At 45.8% G+C, this 18,530-nt stretch overlaps 1 protein-coding gene across 1 annotated transcript in view; it reads right to left on the bottom strand.

Moving 5' to 3' along the window:
• Positions 1–18,530, bottom strand: part of slc25a14 (solute carrier family 25 member 14) — a 63,677-nt gene that overhangs the window by 32,806 nt on the left and 12,341 nt on the right. The window contains exons 3-5 of the mRNA XM_038775298.1: positions 17,531–17,678; positions 8,585–8,679; positions 6,497–6,582 (exon numbers count right to left, since the gene is read on the bottom strand). Of these exons, the coding sequence (XP_038631226.1) occupies positions 6,497–6,582; positions 8,585–8,679; positions 17,531–17,678 (329 nt within the window). The remainder of the gene's footprint in view (positions 1–6,496; positions 6,583–8,584; positions 8,680–17,530; positions 17,679–18,530) is intronic.

The raw sequence follows: 18,530 nt of genomic DNA, 5'->3' as shown, positions 1-18,530 counted from the left end.
GAGCTGTTACTGTGTCTGTTGTTCAGTTCCCAGAGCTGTTACTGTGTCTGTCGTTCAGCTCCCAGAGCTGTTACTGTGCTTGTTGGTCAGCATTCAGACCTTGGTGATTATGCACTGAAGTCTGCACTTCAGCACTCAACTATGGCAACTGAGTTTAGCATGTGAAAGCCAAGGTAACAACATAGATCTTCCATTTTAAGATACACAAAAGACTTCAGAACATCTTAGGAATCTGAAGAAAGAAAAACTAATAATAGACAAAATGTGGAGATGTCGGCGTTGGGCTGGGGTGAGCACAGTAAGAAGTCTTACAACACCAGGTTAAAGTTCAACAGGTTTGTTTCAAACACTAGCTTTCGGAGTACTGCTCCTTCCTCAGGTGAATGAAGAGGTATGTTCCAGAAATATATATATCGACAAAGTCAAAGATGCAAGATAATGCCTTGAATGCAAGCATTTGCAGGTAATTCAGTCTTTACAGATACAGAGATAGGGGCAACCCCAGGTTAAAGAGGTGTGAATTGTCTCAATCCAGGACAGTTGGTAGGATTTCGCAACCACAGGCCAGATGGTGGGGATGAATGTAATGCGACATGAATCAGGTTGAGGCCGTACTCATGTGTGCCGAACTTGGCTATAAGTTTCTGCTCAGCGATTCTGCGTTGTCATGGCAGGGTTGTGTGGTGTCGTGGTCGCTGTTCTGAAGGCTGAGTAGTTTGCTGCAAACAATGGTTTGTTTGAGATTGCGGGGTTGTTTGAAGGCAAGGTGTGGGGACGACCTTGGCAAGATGAGCAGCAAACTACCCAGCCTTCAGAACAGCGACCACGACACCACACAACCCTGCCATGGCAATCTCTGCAAGATGTGCCAGATCATCGACATGGGTAAGACATGAGTGTTGCATCTAAAGCTAGCCAACACACTTTATGAAAGATGGGAAGGCAGTGCAGAGTGCAGACAAGGTTTACGAGAATGGTTCCAGCGTTAAGGAACTACAGTTGAAGGAGATAGAGTAGACAAGTTGGGAAGGTTGAGAGAAGATTTGAAGAGATGTTCTAGGAGGACTAGATAGCGATAATCTGTTCCATTGTTGGAAAAAGCGAGAGCAAGAGGGCACGGACTTAAGGTTATTGGCAAAAGTAGCAACGGGGACATGGAGAGGGACCTTTCCACACAGTGAGATTCACACAGATTGGGAATGCGTTGCCTGAGAATGTCATAGAGTCATACAGCACAGTTCTGGGCACACCCACCACCGGGAACATCCTTGTTGCATCTATCCTGTTTGGTCCTGCTGGAATTTTATAGGTTTATATGAGATCCCCCTCATTCTTTTGAACACCAGCCAATACAATCTGAACCGATTCAATCTCTCCTCATACGTCAGTCCCGCCAACCTTGCAATCAGAAACACTCCATTCTTGCTCACTCACCTGTCAATCTCTAACCCTAAACACGCTTCAATCCTTGCACACACCCATTCGATTTCCAAGCCTTATGTACACCATCCTTGCACAGTCCCGGTTAACCTCTAACGAGTAAATCCTCCATTAGCTCACTCCCGGTAAATCTCCAATCCTTAAACCCATCATCATAGATCTTACAGTGCAGAAGGAGGCCATTCGGCCCATCGAGTCTGCACCGGCTCCTGGAAAGAGCACCCTACCCAAGGTCAACATCTCCACCCTATCCCCATAACCCAGTAACACCACCTAACACTAAGGGCAATTTTGGACACTAAGGGCAATTTATCATGTCCAATCCACCTAACTTGCACATCTTTGGTCTGTGGGAGGAAACCGGAGCACCCGGAGGAAACCCACGCACACACGGGGAGGATGTGCAGACTCCGCACAGACAGTGACCCAAGCTGGAATCGAACCTGGGACCCTGGAGCTGTGAAGCGATTGTGCTATCCGCAATGGTACCATGCTGCCCACTCATCCTTGCAAACCTCCAGCCAACCCCAACCCTGACACCTTCCTGGTCATTCTCCAACCCGAAACAATCCATTGTTGCACTCTCCCGTCCATTTCAAACTCAAAACACTCATCCGTGAACAATCCCATTCGATCCCCAACCCTTAAACACTCCATCCTTACACACACAGCCTTTCAAAGCCTCCATATTCAACCCATATCTCCAACCCATAAACCCTCCATCATGCACATTCCCGGTCAATCACTAAGCCTTAAACCCTCCATCGTGCACATTCCCGGTCAATCTCCAATCCTTAAACTCCCCATCGTGCACACTCCCAGACAATCTCCAAAATTTAAATCCTCCATCGTGCACACTCCCAGTCAATCCCCAACCCTTAAACCTCCTATTGTGCACACGTCCGGTCAATCCCAAATCCTTAAACCCTCCATTGTGCACATTCCCGGTCAATCCCCAACCCTTAAACCCTCCATCATGCACACTCCCGGTCAATCCCCAACCCTTAAACCCTCCATCATGCACACTCCCGGTCAATCCCCAACTCTTAAACCTCCTATTGTGCACACTTCTGGTCAATCCCCAACCCTTAAACCCTCCATCATGCACACTCCCGTTCAATCCCCAACCCTTAAACCTCCTATTGTGCACACTTCCAGTCAATCCCAAACCCTTAAACCCTCCATCATGCACACTCCCGGTCAATCCCCAACTCTTAAACCTCCTATTGTGCACACTTCTGGTCAATCCCCAACCCTTAAACCCTCCATCATGCACACTCCTGTTCAATCCCCAACCCTTAAACCTCCTATTGTGCACACTTCCGGTCCATCCCAAACCCTTAAACCCTCCATCAGCACATTTCGGTCGATCCACAACCCTTAAACCCTCCAGCGTGTACATACCCGGTCAATCTCCAACCCTTAAACCCTCCATCCTGCACACTCCCGGAGTGACATGGTGGCACTGTGGTTAGCAGTGCTGCCTCACAATGCCAAGGACCCGGGTGCGATTCTCACCTCGACTGACTGTGCAGAGTTTGCACATTCTCCCCATGTCTACATGTGTTTCCTCCATGTGTTCCGGTTTCCTCCCACAGCCCAAAGATACACAGGTTAGGTGGATTGCCTATGCTAAACTGCCCCTCAGTGTCCAAAGGTTGGGTGGGGTTACGGGGCTAGGACCTAGGGAGGGTGTTTTTCCAAGGCTCGGTGCAAACTCGACGTGCCGAATGGCCTCCCTTTGCACTGTAGGGACTCGATGAATACCCAACCCTTAAATTCTTCATTCTTCATACTCGCAGAGAATTCGGAGCCTTAAATTCTTCACCCTCACACATTCCCGAATCTCCATCCGTTAAACATGGAAACATAGAAAATAAGAACATAATAAGAACATGAGAACTAGGAGTGGGAGTAGGCCATCTGGCCCCTCTAGCCTGCTCCACCATTTATTATGACCATGGCTGAGCATCCAACTCAATAGCCTAATCAAATTGTCCCCCCACATCCATTGATCCCCTTTGCCCGAAGTGCTGTATCCGCTTCTTGAAAACATACAATGTTTTGGGTCAACTACGTCCTGTGGTAACAAACTCCAAAGGCTCATCACTCTCTGGGTGAAGAAATTCCTCCTCAGCTCTGTCTGAAATGGTCTACCCCGTATTCTCAGGCTGTGACCCCTGGTTCTGGGCACACCCACCATCGGGAACATCCTTGTTGCATCTATCCTGTTTGGTCCTGCTGGAATTTTATAGGTTTCTATGAGATCCCCCTCATTCTTTTGAACACCAGCCAATACAATCTGAACCGATTCAATCTCTCCTCATACATCAGTCCCGCCAACCTTGCAATCAGAAGCACTCCATTCTTGCTCACTCACCTGTCAATCTCTAACCCTAAACACTCTTCAATCCTTGCACACACCCATTCGATTTCCAAGCCTTATGTTCACCATCCTTGCACAGACCCGGTTAATCTCTAACGAGTAAATCCTCCATCGGCTCACACCCGGTAAATCTCCAATCCTTAAACCCATCATCATTGCAAACCTCGGGGCAGCACGGTGGCCTACTGGTTAGCACAACCGCCTCACGGCGCTGAGGTCCCAGGTTCGATCCCGGCTCTGGGTCACTGTCCGTGTGGAGTTTGCACATTCTCCCCGTGTCTGCGTGGGTTTCGCCCCCACAACCCAAAAATGTGCAGAGTAGGTGGATTGGCCACGCTAAATTGCCCCTTAATTGGAAAAAATAATTGGCTAATCTAAATTTATTTTTTAAAAAAAATTAAAAAAAAAAAAAAAAAAATCATTGCAAACCTCCAGCCAACCCCAACCCTTACACTTTCCTGGTCATTCTCCAACCCAAAACTATCCATCGTTGCACACTCCCATCCATTTCAAACTCAAAACACTCATCCTCGAACACTCCCATTCAATCTCCAACCCTTAAACCCTTCATCCTTACACACTTAGCCTTTCAAACCCTCCATCCTCACACACTCGCCTGTCAATCCCCAACCTTTAAACCCTCCATCCTTGCACACACCCAAATAATCTCGAACCTTTAAACCCTCCATCCTCGCACACCCCTAGTCAATCTCCAACCCTAAACTCACTGTTCTTGCACATTTCCAAACAATCTCCAACCCTTAAATCCTCCATCATGTTCACTCCCGGTAAATCTCCAATCCTTAAACCCACCATCCTTGCAGCCTCCAGGTTAACCTCTAATCATTCTTCCTTGCATACTCCCAGTCGATCTACAATAATTGAACCCTCCATCCTCACACGTTCCCAGCCAATCTCCAACCCTTAAATCCTCCACCTGAGTATACTCCTAATGAATCTCCAAGCCTAAGCCCTCGATCCTTGCACACTGCTGATAGCTCTCCAAGCATAGACCCTCAAGGCTCAAATCCTCCATTGTTGCACATACACACACAGAGTCAATCTCTAACCCTTAACCCGTCCATGCTTACATACTTCTGCTAAATTTCCAAGTTTCCTTTCTTTTCCAGAACCCTTCAACGTGTTGCCGTTTCCCCATCTTACCCAGAATATTATGTTTTAACCCATCCAATCAGGTTTCACCTCTCCCAGAGTACTTAAAGGGCACTAACCATTGTAAATAAATTACATCTTACTTGGCTGCAACCATGGTAAACTATCCATCCTTATTTATTTTTACCTTTCTGCAATCGTGAACATGTTTGACACCATCCTTCTCGTCGAAAACTGCTCCACTGTCCTTCCCGGGTAATCTTTGTCCACTTCAAATTCTTGTCCACTTTAAATTAGAGGATCATCTGCTGTGGCTTCTCTTCCCACTTCCCAGACTGTTACTTCTAATGTATTTCCAGGAGATACCTGTACAGCAACCATCCCAGCCACGTCCTTCCCTCCCTCCTCTTCGTCTCATTTACATGGTGCCTCAGCAACAATATCCAGGAACATGTCAGGTTCCACATGAACACTGACAGCCACCTCTATCTCTGCACCATTTCGCTCAAACCCTCCATGGCCTCTCATATGTCAGGCTGCTTTTCTGACACTGAATGCTGGAAAAGCAGAAATCTCCTTGAATTAAATATTGCAAAGACCAAAGCCTGGCTTCAACCATTGCCACCCACTCGCATCCTTCTTCCAGGGTCCTGAGGCTGAACCAAACAATCTTGGGTGTTGACCCTGATCTCAGTCCCCAATCTCCTATCCTCTAAATCTCCAAAAGTGCTTACTTACACTTCTGTAATTTTGCAATATTCACCCACCCATACCGCAGCTCACCCTCCACTGAAACTGTTATCTGAGCCTCTAATAACTCCACACTCAACAATGTTAATGCTCTCCTGGCTGGTCTCCTTTCTTCTACCTCCTGCAATCCGAAACTCACCCAAAACTTGCCTCCAGCAAGTAAACCTGCATCAAGCCAGAGTCATCCATCAACCCTGTGTAATCCCTGACCTACACTGGTTCTCAAACGACAAAGAAAAGTACAGCACAGAAACAGGCGTGTGTTGACCATGCTGCCCGTCTAACCTAAAACCTTTTACACCTCGGCAGAACTATGCCGAGTTCAGGTCTAAAATTCTCATCTGTGTATTGAAATCCCTCCCTTAACATGTCACCTCTCTTCTCTGTAACATCCTTTCTGAGATTACTGCAAGCTTCCAATTGCAGTCTCCTGCACATTCCCCTTTTTATCACCTCAACATTAGTGGTCTTACCTTCAACTATCTCCTTTAAACCTCTCTCTCTGATTAAGCTTTTCTTCACTTGTTCTGATATCTCCTTGCTTGGTTCTGATATCAAATGAAGTTTGATTATACTCCTCCGAAGTGCCTGCATATAAATGTTGTTGTTGGGGAGTATGCATGGCCCCCAAGGTGCAAATTGAAACTGTGCTATGCGTTGGTTGAACTTTCCTGAATTTTCTGTTCATGTAGAAACACATTCCTGTTTCCATTATCACACAGCTCCTCAACCTAGGGACTGAACTTGGCTTCCCACATGCACGAGCTAAAAGGAGTGTACTGTATTTTTGACAATTATTCCATGTACCTTTAGAACATCTGTCGGGTTGGCAATCGAGGATGAAATTACTCCAGCAAGAATCCCACACAGAACATTTACAAGGAGCGTTTCTTCTGCAAATTGAAAAGAATTCACATGAATGGAAAGGCAGGCCAGGGGCACAGTGCGCAAAAGTAATATTAACACTTTAAAGAAATTAAAGGGACAAGTATTAAAAGGCACAAAAGTTTCTTCTCCCCAGCACATTGAAAGTCAATGTGTAGATTACTGTTACATTCGCAAGCCCCTTCTGATCCATGTTTTAATTTTAAGTATTTTCAATCAGAACTTCAAACAATTCTTGCAGGCAGCAGCAAAAAGGTTTGCTCCACCTCCATCTTCACTCTCCTCTTGTATCTCTTCACAACTAGAGGTAAAATTCACTGTGAAAATCAAAACAATGCATTTCTGTTCCTAATCACTGCCCGGTGAGATGACACCGTTGACAGTCACTGGGCCAGTGTGATGACGCCGTCGACAGTCACTAGGCCAGTGTGACACTGCCATCGACAGTCACTGGGCCAGTGTGACACTGCCATCGACAGTCACTAGGCCAGTGTGACACTGCCATCGACAGTCACTGGGCCAGTGTGACGATACCGTCGACAATCACTGGGCCAGTGTGACGCTGCCATTGACAGTCACTGGGCCAGTGTGACACTGCCATCGACAGTCACTGGGCCAGTGTGACGACAGTCACTGGGCCAGTGTGACGATACCGTCGACAATCACTGGCCCAGTGTGACGCTGCCATCGACAATCACTGGGCCAGTGTGACACTGCCATCGACAGTCACTGGGCCAGTGTGACAATACCGTCGACAATCACTGGGCCAGTGTGACGCTACCATCGACAGTCACTGGGCCAGTGTGACAATACCGTCGACAATCACTGGGCCAGTGTGATGCTGCCATCGACAATCACTGGGCCAGTGTGACACTGCCATCGACAGTCACTGGGCCAGTGTGACAATACCGTCGACAATCACTGGGCCAGTGTGACACTGCCATTGACAGTCACTGGGCCAGTGTGATGACACCATCGACAGTCACTGGGCCAGTGTGACACTGCCATTGACAGTCACTGGGCCAGTGTGACGATACCGTCGACAATCACTGGCCCAGTGTGACACTGCCATTGACAGTCACTGGGCCAGTGTGATGACACCATCGACAGTCACTGGGCCAGCGTGATCACACCGTCAATAGTCACTGGGCCAGTGTGACACTGCCATTGACAGTCACTGGGCCAGTGTGACGATACCGTCGACAATCACTGGGCCAGTGTGACGCTGCCATCGACAATCACTGGGCCAGTGTGACACTGCCATCGACAGTCACTGGGCCAGTGTGACACTGCCATCGACAGTCACTGGGCCAGTGTCACACTGCCATTGACAGTCACTGGGCCAGTGTGATGACACCATCGACAGTCACTGGGCCAGCGTGATCACACCGTCAATAGTCACTGGGCCAGTGTGACACTGCCATTGACAGTCACTGGGCCAGTGTGACGATGCCGTTGACAGTCACTGGGCCAGTGTGATCACACCGTCCACAGTCACTGGACCAGTGTGACGATACTGTCAACAGTCACTGGGCCAGCGTGATCACACCCAAAATAGTCACTGGGCTAGTAAATGACACCGTCCACAGTGACTGGGCCAGTGTGATCGCACCGTCAATAGTCACTGGGCTAGTAATGTCCACAATTACTGAGTCAAGTAATAGTTTCCTCCAATAAAATGCCCATGATATTTTTCTTAGACAGCTAATTTAGATTTTTTTTTTAACATAAACAATGCAATGTTGCTATCTGAAACAACATGAAATTGATATTGTTTTGAATTGTTGAATTATGTCGAAAATCAAGGCAGAAAGGACTGAAGAATTTGCACCTGTGCTAAAGATTCTATGTTTTGCAATGAACACAGGGCAGGTCGGAGAATCAGATTCAATGAGAAATGTTTAGTTCAGTGAGCCAGGCTCAGTAAGGAAGTTGTGATAATGTGATGTTCCAGTGTAAACAAGGATCACCAAAAATAATCACCAAATATTCACATGAAGTCAAACTAACCTTGTGGACAGCTTACAAACAAGCGTTTCAAACTTTGGTAAGTTCCGATCTTGATGGTGCCATAGGATGCCTGTCGTAACAGAGCTGGGCTAATGCTATATCGGGAAATAAACATTATTACAGATCAGTCTGTATAATAAAACCAAGCAGTCATTAAGCTCCAGTCCCATTGTTCAGCATTCTAGCCTTACTACACCCACTTCTTTAACTTGACCTCTCCACCATCTTCACACAATAAGAATGGCTCTTTATTTAAAATTCCAGTCTTCAGTTTGTTTTTCATTTCTGTCAGGTCGTGGATTAATTCCAGCACAGGAGGGAGCTATTCGGCTCATTAAGTCCAGGCTAGCACTCTGTAGAGCAATCCAATCAGTTCCACTCCCCCTATAGTATCGCCATGTCTCCATATATAAAAACGTACATAAAAAGGCATCCAGTTAAATGCAGGAACTTTCCCTATTCCTTTTCACCTTCCAGGTTTTCGGTTACCCTCCGGCACAAATTGCTCAATACATTAAGCACCTTATTGCTGAAGGAATTAGATAAAAATAACCATAAATGATGCAATCGTGTCAGAGATCATAGCAGACATTTTTATCAGTGGTGCTCAACATGCTTTTGGAAGTCATTAATCTCACACGAGCATTGTCCATTCAACCAAATGCAAATTTACTCACCCATCCTACTACGCCCTCCTCCAGGTCATTTATAAAAATGACAAACAGCAACGGCCCCAAAACAGATCCTTGTGGTACACCACTAGTAACTGGACACCAGTCTGAACATTTCCTATCAACCACCACCCTTTGTCTTCTATCAGCTAGCCAATTTCTGATCCAAACTGCTAAATAACCCTGAATCCCACACCTCCATATTTTCTGCAATAGCCTACCGTGGGGAAACTTATCAAACGCTTTACTGAAATCCACACCACATCAACTGCTTTACTCTCATCCACCTATTTGGTCACCTTCTCGAAGAACTCAATAAGGTTGTGAGGCACGACCTACCCTTCACAAAACCATGTTGACTATCGCTAATCAAATTATTCCTTTCCAGATGATTATACATCCTATCTCTTATAAACCTTTCCAAGACGTTGCCCACAACAGAAGTAAGGCTCACTGGTCTATAGTTACCGGGGTTATCTCTACTCCCCTTCTTGAACAAGAGGACAACATTTGCTATCCTCCAGTCTTCTGGCACTATTCCTGAAGACAAAGATGACTTAAAGATCAAAGCCAAAGGCTCAGCAATCTACTCCCTAGCTTCCCAGAGAATCCTAGGATAAATCCCATCCAGCCCAGGGGACTTATCTATTTTAACACTTTCCAGAATCGCTGATACCTACTCCTTCTGAACCTCAAGCCTTTCTACTCAAGTAGCCTGTATCTCAGTATTCTCCTCGACAACATTGTCTTTTTCCTGTGTGGATACGGACGAAAAGTACTCATTTAGCGCCTCTCCCATCTCCTCAGACTCCACGCACAACTTCCCACTACTGTCCTTGACTGGCCCTACTCTTACCCTAGTCATTCTTTTATTCCCGACATATCTATAGAAAGCTTTAGGGTTATCCTTGATCCTACCTGCCAAAGACTTCTCATGTCCCCTCCTGGCTCTTCTTAGCTCTCTCTTTAGAGCCTTCCTAGCTAACTTGTAACTCTCAAGCGTCCTAACTGAACCATCACGTCTCATCTTTACAGAAGCCTCCTTCTTCCTCTTGACAAGCGTTTCAACAGCTTTAGTAAACCATGGTTCCCTCGCTCGACCACTTCCTCCCTGCCTAACAGGTACATACTTATCAAGGACACGCAGTAGCTGTTCCTTGAACATGCTCCACATTTCCATTGTGCCCATCCCCTGCAGTTTTCCTCTCCAGCCGATGCATCCTAAGTCTTGCCTCATCGCATCATGATTGCCTTTCCCCCAGATATGACTTGCCTTGCGGTATATACCTATCCCTTTCCATCACTAAAGTAAACATAATCGAATTGTGGTCACTATCACCAAAGTGCTCACCTACCTCCAAATCTGACACCTGTCCTGGTTCATTACCCAGTACCAAATCCAATACAGCCTCGCCTCTCGTTGGCCCATCTACATACTGCGTCAGGAAACCCTCCTGCACACAATGGACAAAAACGGACCCATCTAAAGTACTTGAACTATAGTGTTTCCAGTCAATATTTGGAAAATTAAATCCCCCATGACAATGGGTATAGAGGTCAGGAGCACAGATTTGACTTCGCAGGAGGGTGCCAGTGTTCAGGTAGGTGGTTTGAAGTGTGCCTACTTCAATGCCAGGAGTATACGAAATAAGGTAGGGGAACTGGCAGCATGGGTTGGTACCTGGGACTTCGATGTTGTGGCCATTTCAGAGACATGGATAGAGCAGGGACAGGAATGGTTGTTGCAGGTTCCGGGGTTTAGGTGTTTTAGTAAGCTCAGAGAAGGGGGCAAAAGAGGGGGAGGTGTGGCGCTGCTAGTCAAGGACAGTATTACGGTGGCGGAAAGGATGCTAGATGGGGACACTTCTTCCGAGGTAGTATGGGCTGAGGTTAGAAACAGGAAAGGAGAGGTCACCCTGTTGGGAGTTTTCTATAGGCCACCTAATAGTTCTAGGGATGTAGAGGAAAGGATGGCGAAGATGATTCTGGAAAAGAGCGAAAGTAACAGGGTAGTTGTTATGGGAGACTTTAACTTTCCTAATATTGACTGGAAAAGATATAGTTCGAGTACATTAGATGGGTCGTTCTTTGTACAATGTGTGCAGGAGGGTTTCCTGACACAATATGTTCACAGGCCAACAAGAGGCGAGGCCACATTGGATTTGGTTTTGGGTAATGAACCAGGCCAGGTGTTAGATCTGGAGGTAGATGAGCACTTTGGAAACAGTGACCACAATTCGGTGACCTTTACGTTAATGATGGAAAGGGATAAGTATACCCCGCAGGGCAAGAGTTATAGCTGGGGGAAGGGCAATTATGATGCCATTAGACATGACTTAGGATGTGTAGGTTGGAGAAGTAAGCTGCAAGGGTTGGGCACACTGGATATGTGGAGGTTGTTCAAGGAACAGCTGTTGCGTGTTCTTGATAAGTACGTACCAGTCAGGCAGGGAGGAAGGGGTAGAGCAAGGGAACCGTGGTTTACCAAAGAAGTGGAATCTCTTGTTCAGAGGAAGAAGGAGGCCAATGTGAAGATGAGGCGTGAAGTTTCAGTTGGGGCGCTTGATAGTTACAAGGAAGCGAGGAAGGATATAAAGAGAGAACTAAGACGAGCAAGGAGGGGACATGAGAAGTCTTTGGCAGGTAGGATCAAGGAAAACCCAAAAGCTTTCTATAGGTATGTCAGGAATAAAAGAATGACTAGGGTAAGAGTAGGGCCAGTCAAGGACAGTGGTGGGAAGTTGTGTGTGGAGGCTGAGGAGATAAGCGAGATACTAAATGAATACTTTTCGTCAGTATTCACTCAGGAAAAAGATAATGTTGTGGAGGAGAATGCTGAGACCCAGGCTATTAGAATAGATGGCATTGAGGTGCGTAGGGAAGAAGTGTTGGCAATTCTGGACAAGGTGAAAATAGATAAGTCCCCGGGGCCTGATGGGATTTATCCTAGGATTCTCTGGGAAGCCAGGGAAGAGATTGCTGAGCCTTTGGTTTTGATTTTTAGGTCATCATTGGCTACAGGAATAGTGCCAGAGGACTGGAGGGTAGCAAATGTGGTCCCTTTGTTCAAGAAGGGGAGTAGAGATAACCCCGGTAACTATAGGCCGGTGAGCCTCACGTCTGTTGTGGGTATAGTCTTGGAGAGGATTATAAGAGATACGATTTATAATCATCTAGATAGGAATAATATGATTAGGGATAGTCAGCATGGTTTTGTGAAGGGTAGGTCATGCCTCACAAACCTTATCGAGTTCTTTGAGAAGGTGACTGAACAGGTAGACGAGGGTAGAGCAGTTGATGTGGTGTATACGGATTTCAGTAAAGCGTTTGATAAGGTTCCCCACGGTCGGCTATTGCAGGAAATACGGAGGCTGGGGATTGAGGGTGATTTAGAGATGTGGATCAGAAATTGGCTGGTTGGAAGAAGACAGAGGGTAGTGGTTGATGGCAAATGTTCAGAATGGAGTTCAGTTACGAGTGGCATACCACAAGGATCTGTTCTGGGGCCGTTGCTGTTTGTCATTTTTATCAATCACCTAGAGGAGGGCACAGAAGGTTGGGTGAGTAAATTTGCAGATGACACTAAAGTCGGTGGAGTTGTAGACAGTGTGGAAGGATGTTGCAGGTTACAGAGGGACATAGATAAGCTGCAGAGCTGGGCTGAGAGGTGGCAAATGGAGTTTAATGTAGAGAAGTGTGAGGTGATTCACTTTGGAAAGAATAACAGGAATGCGGAATATTTGGCTAATGGTAAAATTCTTGGCAGTGTGGATGAGCAGAGGGATCTCGGTGTCCATGTACATAGATCCCTGAAAGTTGCCACCCAGGTTGATAGGGTTGTGAAGAAGGCCTATGGTGTGTTGGCCTTTATTGGTAGAGGGATTGAGTTCCGGAGCCATGAGGTCATGTTGCAGCTGTACAAAACTCTGGTACGGCCGCATTTGGAGTATTGCGTACAGTTCTGGTCGCCTCATTATAGGAAGGACGTGGAAGCTTTGGAACGGGTGCAGAGGAGATTTACCAGGATGTTGCCTGGTATGGAGGGAAAATCTTATGAGGAAAGGCTGATTGACTTGAGGTTGTTTTCGTTAGAGAGAAGAAGGTTAAGAGGTGACTTAATAGAGGCATACAAAATGATCAGAGGGTTAGATAGGGTGGACAGTGAGAGCCTTCTCCCGCGGATGGAGGTGGCTAGCACGAGGGGACATAGCCATAAATTGAGGGGTAATAGATATAGGACAGACGTCAGAGGTAGGTTTCTTACGCAAAGTGTGGTGAGGCCGTGGAATGCCCTACCTGCAACAGTAGTGAACTCGCCAACATTGAGGGCATTTAGAAGTTTATTGGATAAGCATATGGATGATAATGGCATAGTGTAGGTTAGATGGCCTTTAGTTTTTGACTTCCCATGTCGGTGCAACATCGTGGGCCGAAGGGCCTGTACTGCGCTGTATCGTTCTATGTTCTATGTTCTATGTACTCGTGACAATAAGCAATTTTCATTTCATTTCATTCATTTGTGTTCAGATCTGTGGACCTGCATGCCCAGATCTCTCTGACTTTCTGTATTCCTAAGAGGTTTCCATTTACTGTATATTTACCCTCTTTGTTAGACCTACCAAAATGCATTACCTCACATACGTCTAGATTAAACTCCATTTGCTAATTCTCTTCCCAAGTTGCCAACCTATCTGTGTCCTGCTGTATCCTCTGACAATCCTCAACACTATCTGCCACACTACCAACCTTGGCCATCCGCGAACATACTAATCAGACCACCTACATTTTTCTCCAAATCTTTTATGTATACCACTGAGGGCCCAGCACAAATCCCTGTGGAACACCACGAGTCACAACTTTCCATTCAGAAAAACACCCTTCTATGGCTACCCTCTGCCTTATGTGACCGAGCCAGTTCTGTATCCATCTTGCCACCTCACCTCTGATTTCGTGTGACTTCATCTTTAGTATCAGTCTACCATGAGCCACGTTTTCAAAGGCTTATATGAAGTCCATGTAAACAACATCCACCGCCCCACCCCCCATCAATCATCTTTGTCACCTCCTCAAAAAACTCGATCATGTTAGTGCGGCATGATCTCCCTTTCACAAAACAATGCTGTCTATCGTTCATGAGTCCTTTTGTTTCCAATGGGTATAAATCCTGTCCCTGAGAATTCTCTCCAATAATTTATCTCCTACCGATGTGCAGTTCACCAGTCTATAGTTTCTAGGATTATCCCTGCTATCTTTCTTAAACAGTGGTACCGCATTAGCTATTCTCCACTCCTCTGGGACCTCACCTGTAGCCAATGAGGATAGAAAGATGTCAGTCAAGGTCCCAGCAATTTTCTCCCTTGCTTCCCTCCATATTTTGGGGTAAATCCCATCTAGCCCAGGAGACCTATCGACCTTAATGTCTTTTAAAACACCTAATACCTCCTCCTTTTTGATGTCACATGACCCAGACTATCCAGACGCCCTACCAATAATCATCTTCCACAAAGTCCTATTCTTTGGTGAACACTGATGCAAAGTACTCATTTAGTATTGATCATAGAATTTACAGTGCAGGAGGCCATTTGGCCCATCGAGTCTGCACCGGCTCTTGGAAAGAGCACCTAACCCAAGGTCAACACCTCCACCCTATCCCCATAACCCAGTAACACCACCCAACACTAAGGGCAATTTTGGACACTAAGGGCAATTTATCATGGCCAATCCACCTAACCTGCACATCTTTGGACTGTGGGAGGAAACCGGAGCACCCGGAGGAAACCCACGCACACACGGGGAGGATGTGCAGACTCCGCACAGACAGTGACCCAAGCCGGAATCGAACCTGGGACCCTGGAGCTGTTAAGCGATTGCGCTATCCACAACGCTACCGTGCTGCCCCTTTTAGACGGTACAAAAGCCTCCTTTCTCTTTTTGCCAAGGTTCACAATTATCCAAGGCTCCCTAAACTTCCCATACTTATCCTTCGTTCTCTCAGTAGCGTGACTTTCCCGAATTCTAATCAACTGTCGCTTGAAAGAACCCCACATGTTCGATGTTGATTTACCCTCCAACAGTCACACCCAATCCAAATTCTTCAATTCCTGCCCAATGTTGTTGAAATTTGCCTTTCCCCAGTTTAGCATCAGTTTGTGAATTTTCGCCTTCTTGTAATAAAAGTCTGCTGGAAAACTTGTTTAGTATGGACTGGGTGTGTCAGAGTGTGTGACACAGAAACAAAAAGACAGCAGCAGTAACTTCTGCTCTGAGACAGGTCAAAGTCTGATGATACGGGATAAACTATTTGGGACAGACATGAGAAATGTCTTCACCCAGAGAGTGGTTGGCCTGTGGAATTTGTTACCACAAGAAGTAGTTGAGGCTAAACATACATTTTATGTTTTCAAGAAGCAGTTAGATATAGCACTTACGGTGAAGGGGATCAAAGGATATTTAGGAAAAGCAGGATTAGGGTACTGAGTTGGATGATCGGCCACGATCATAATCAGGCAGCTGCCTCACTCCGCCAGGGACTCGGGTTCAATTCCGACCTTGGGTGACTATGTGGCGTTTGCACATTCTCTTCATGTCTGAGTGGGTGTCCTCTGGGTGCTCCAGTTTCCTCCCATAGTTCAAAGATGTGCAAGTTAGATGGATTGGTCATGTTAAATTTCCCCTTTGTATCCAAAAGGTTACGTAGGGTTACTGGGATATGTACAGATCCAGGGTCTCTGCCTCCACCATGAGCTCAGGCAGCGAATTCCAGATGCCCATTACCCTAAGCGTTCTTTCTCATGTCCCCTCTATATTTTCTGCCACTGATCTTGAATCTATGTCCCCTGGTTCTAGAATTCTCCACCAAGGGAAACTATTTTATCCGATCCACTCTATCTCCTGCCCTCATAATTTTGAACACCTTTATCCTCAAATTACCATCCCTAGTTCTGGACGCCCCCACCATCAGGAACATTCTTTCTGAACCAACCCCGTCTAATCCTGTTGGAATTTTATAAGTTACTATGAGATTCCCTCTCACTCTTCTAAATTCCAATGAACTTAATCCTAACTGACTTAGTCACTCCTAATATGACAGTCCCACCATCCTGGGAATCAGCATGGTAAATCTTCACTGCACTCCCTCCGTAGCAAGAACGTCCTTCCTTAAATACGGACACCAGAACTGCACGCTCCAGGTGTGGTTTCACCGATGCCCTATACAACTGTAGTAATTTATCCCGATTGCTATTCCTATACTCAAATCCACTCGCTATGAAATTGGGAAAGTCGCTATGATTTTTAAAAAAATTTAGAGTACCCAATTATTATTTTTTCCAATTATGGGGCAATTTTGCATGGCCAATCCACCTAACCTGCACATCTTTGGGTTGTGGGGAGACATGGGGAGAATGTGCAAACTCCACACAGACAGTGACCCAAGGCCGAGATTCGAACCCGGGTCCTCAGCGCCTTAGGCAGCAATGCTTTTTTTTTATTTATTTATTTATTTATAAATTTAGAGTACCCAATTATTTTTTCCAATTAAGGGGCAATTTAGAGTTGCCAATCTACCTATCCTGCCAATTTAGAGTTGCCAATCTACCTAACCTACCTACCTATCTTTGGATTGTGGGGGTGAAACCCACGCAGACACGGGGAGAATGTGCAAACTCCACACGGACAGTGACCCAGGGCCGGGATTCGAACCCAGGTCCTCAGCGCCGTAGGCAGCAATGCTAACCACTGCACCACCATGCTGCCCTATAGGCAGCAATGCTAACTACTGTGCCACCATGCTGCCCGGGAAAGTTGCTATGATGATGGCAGCTAGGGAATAGAGATTGTGGTGAGGAGTAAAGAGAATAACTTGCTTTACCCGTATTTAACTGCAGCTAATTTCTGCTCATCCAGCACTGAACAATGAACAAGCAACATGACAATTTAGCAACAGTGGAGGACTCGAGAGAAGTGATTGTGAGGCAGAGCCGGATGTCACTAGTGTACAGGTGAAAACAACTGTTATGATTTCCTATGTATTACAAAAGGACTGTGTGTTACTTGGTAGAACATTCCCCTACTTATCTTTCACACATGTTGATTGTTTGATGGTTCCACACATTACAGAAGAAACTCATCATTCACTGGATTGCTCTTACAGTTACGATGGGCCAAATGGTCGCAGTGCAGAAGGAAATCATGCTGTAAAACCCATCTTGATTTGATGAAATCTCCCTTTGTCTTCATTTTGAATCACATTAGATTCAAAGTGTGCTTAACTCACCCAGAATACAGAGCTCTCAATCCTTCCTCTTTGCATATCTTGTGTAAGGCATGTGACATTCCTCTGTACTTAATCTCTTTGAAACGAGAGTCAATAAACTGGCCCTGGACCTGCAGGCGGGTTTTTGTGAGGTCTATTGGAAAAGTTCCTAGAGTGAAGAAAATACAACATTTTACTGATTTAAAAAAACAAGAACAAAAAAGGCTTATGGGACTTTCAGGGAAATGTACCCATGATAAAGTAGTGACACAGAACCACTCCATCTCACAAACTACAAGCAGAAGGGTGTTGGACCAGGCACTCTGCAGAGACTTGCTGCAGTTTCACAGACAGGATAATGAACAAAACTAATCCAGAACAAACTGTTCACTGCAATTAAGTATTTATACTGCAGGGCATACAAGTTAAACGCCAGCGAGTTGAATAAAGGGCACCTTGCCCGTCCAAAGGATAGTGGAGCTGTTGGATCTGTTGGGCAGGTTAATGCAGTGATGCATAGTTTAAACAAGATCAAGAGATCAGTAGACAGAAGAGATTGAGGTGTGGGGAGGTCAGCAGGTGAAGTCAGTGGATCGGGGTAATGAATAAAAAAACATTTAATGCAGTACATCTTTATTTAGGTTAATGAATCTGTACATTGTGACCAAGTCAAAAGGCTGTGGCCAAGTCAAAGGGCACATGCATGTCTGCACCGAATTGGTTTGATATTTCAATCAGTGATTAATGTTAATCAGAATTAACATGGACAGGACAGACTGTTCACAAATTTAAAGAATGAAAGAAAGCCAACAGCATCTACTCATCTGTCAACCAAAAACTTAATCACTTTTCACATTCATACTGAACTGGGTATGTTCTACTATAAGTGACGCTTTTGATATGAAGGATCACACTGCCTGGAGCCACTGAATTTATTAAGTATAATACTGGATAAAAGCAAATTGCTGCGGATGCTGGAATCTGAAACGAAAGGGAAATGCTGGAAAATCTCAGCAAGTCT

Source organism: Scyliorhinus canicula, chromosome 17 (assembly GCF_902713615.1).
Source record: "Scyliorhinus canicula chromosome 17, sScyCan1.1, whole genome shotgun sequence".
In the NCBI taxonomy this organism is placed as follows: Eukaryota; Metazoa; Chordata; class Chondrichthyes; order Carcharhiniformes; family Scyliorhinidae; genus Scyliorhinus; species Scyliorhinus canicula.
The sequence above is the reverse complement of the archived record's forward strand: the minus strand, read 5'-3'. Positions and strand labels throughout refer to the sequence as shown.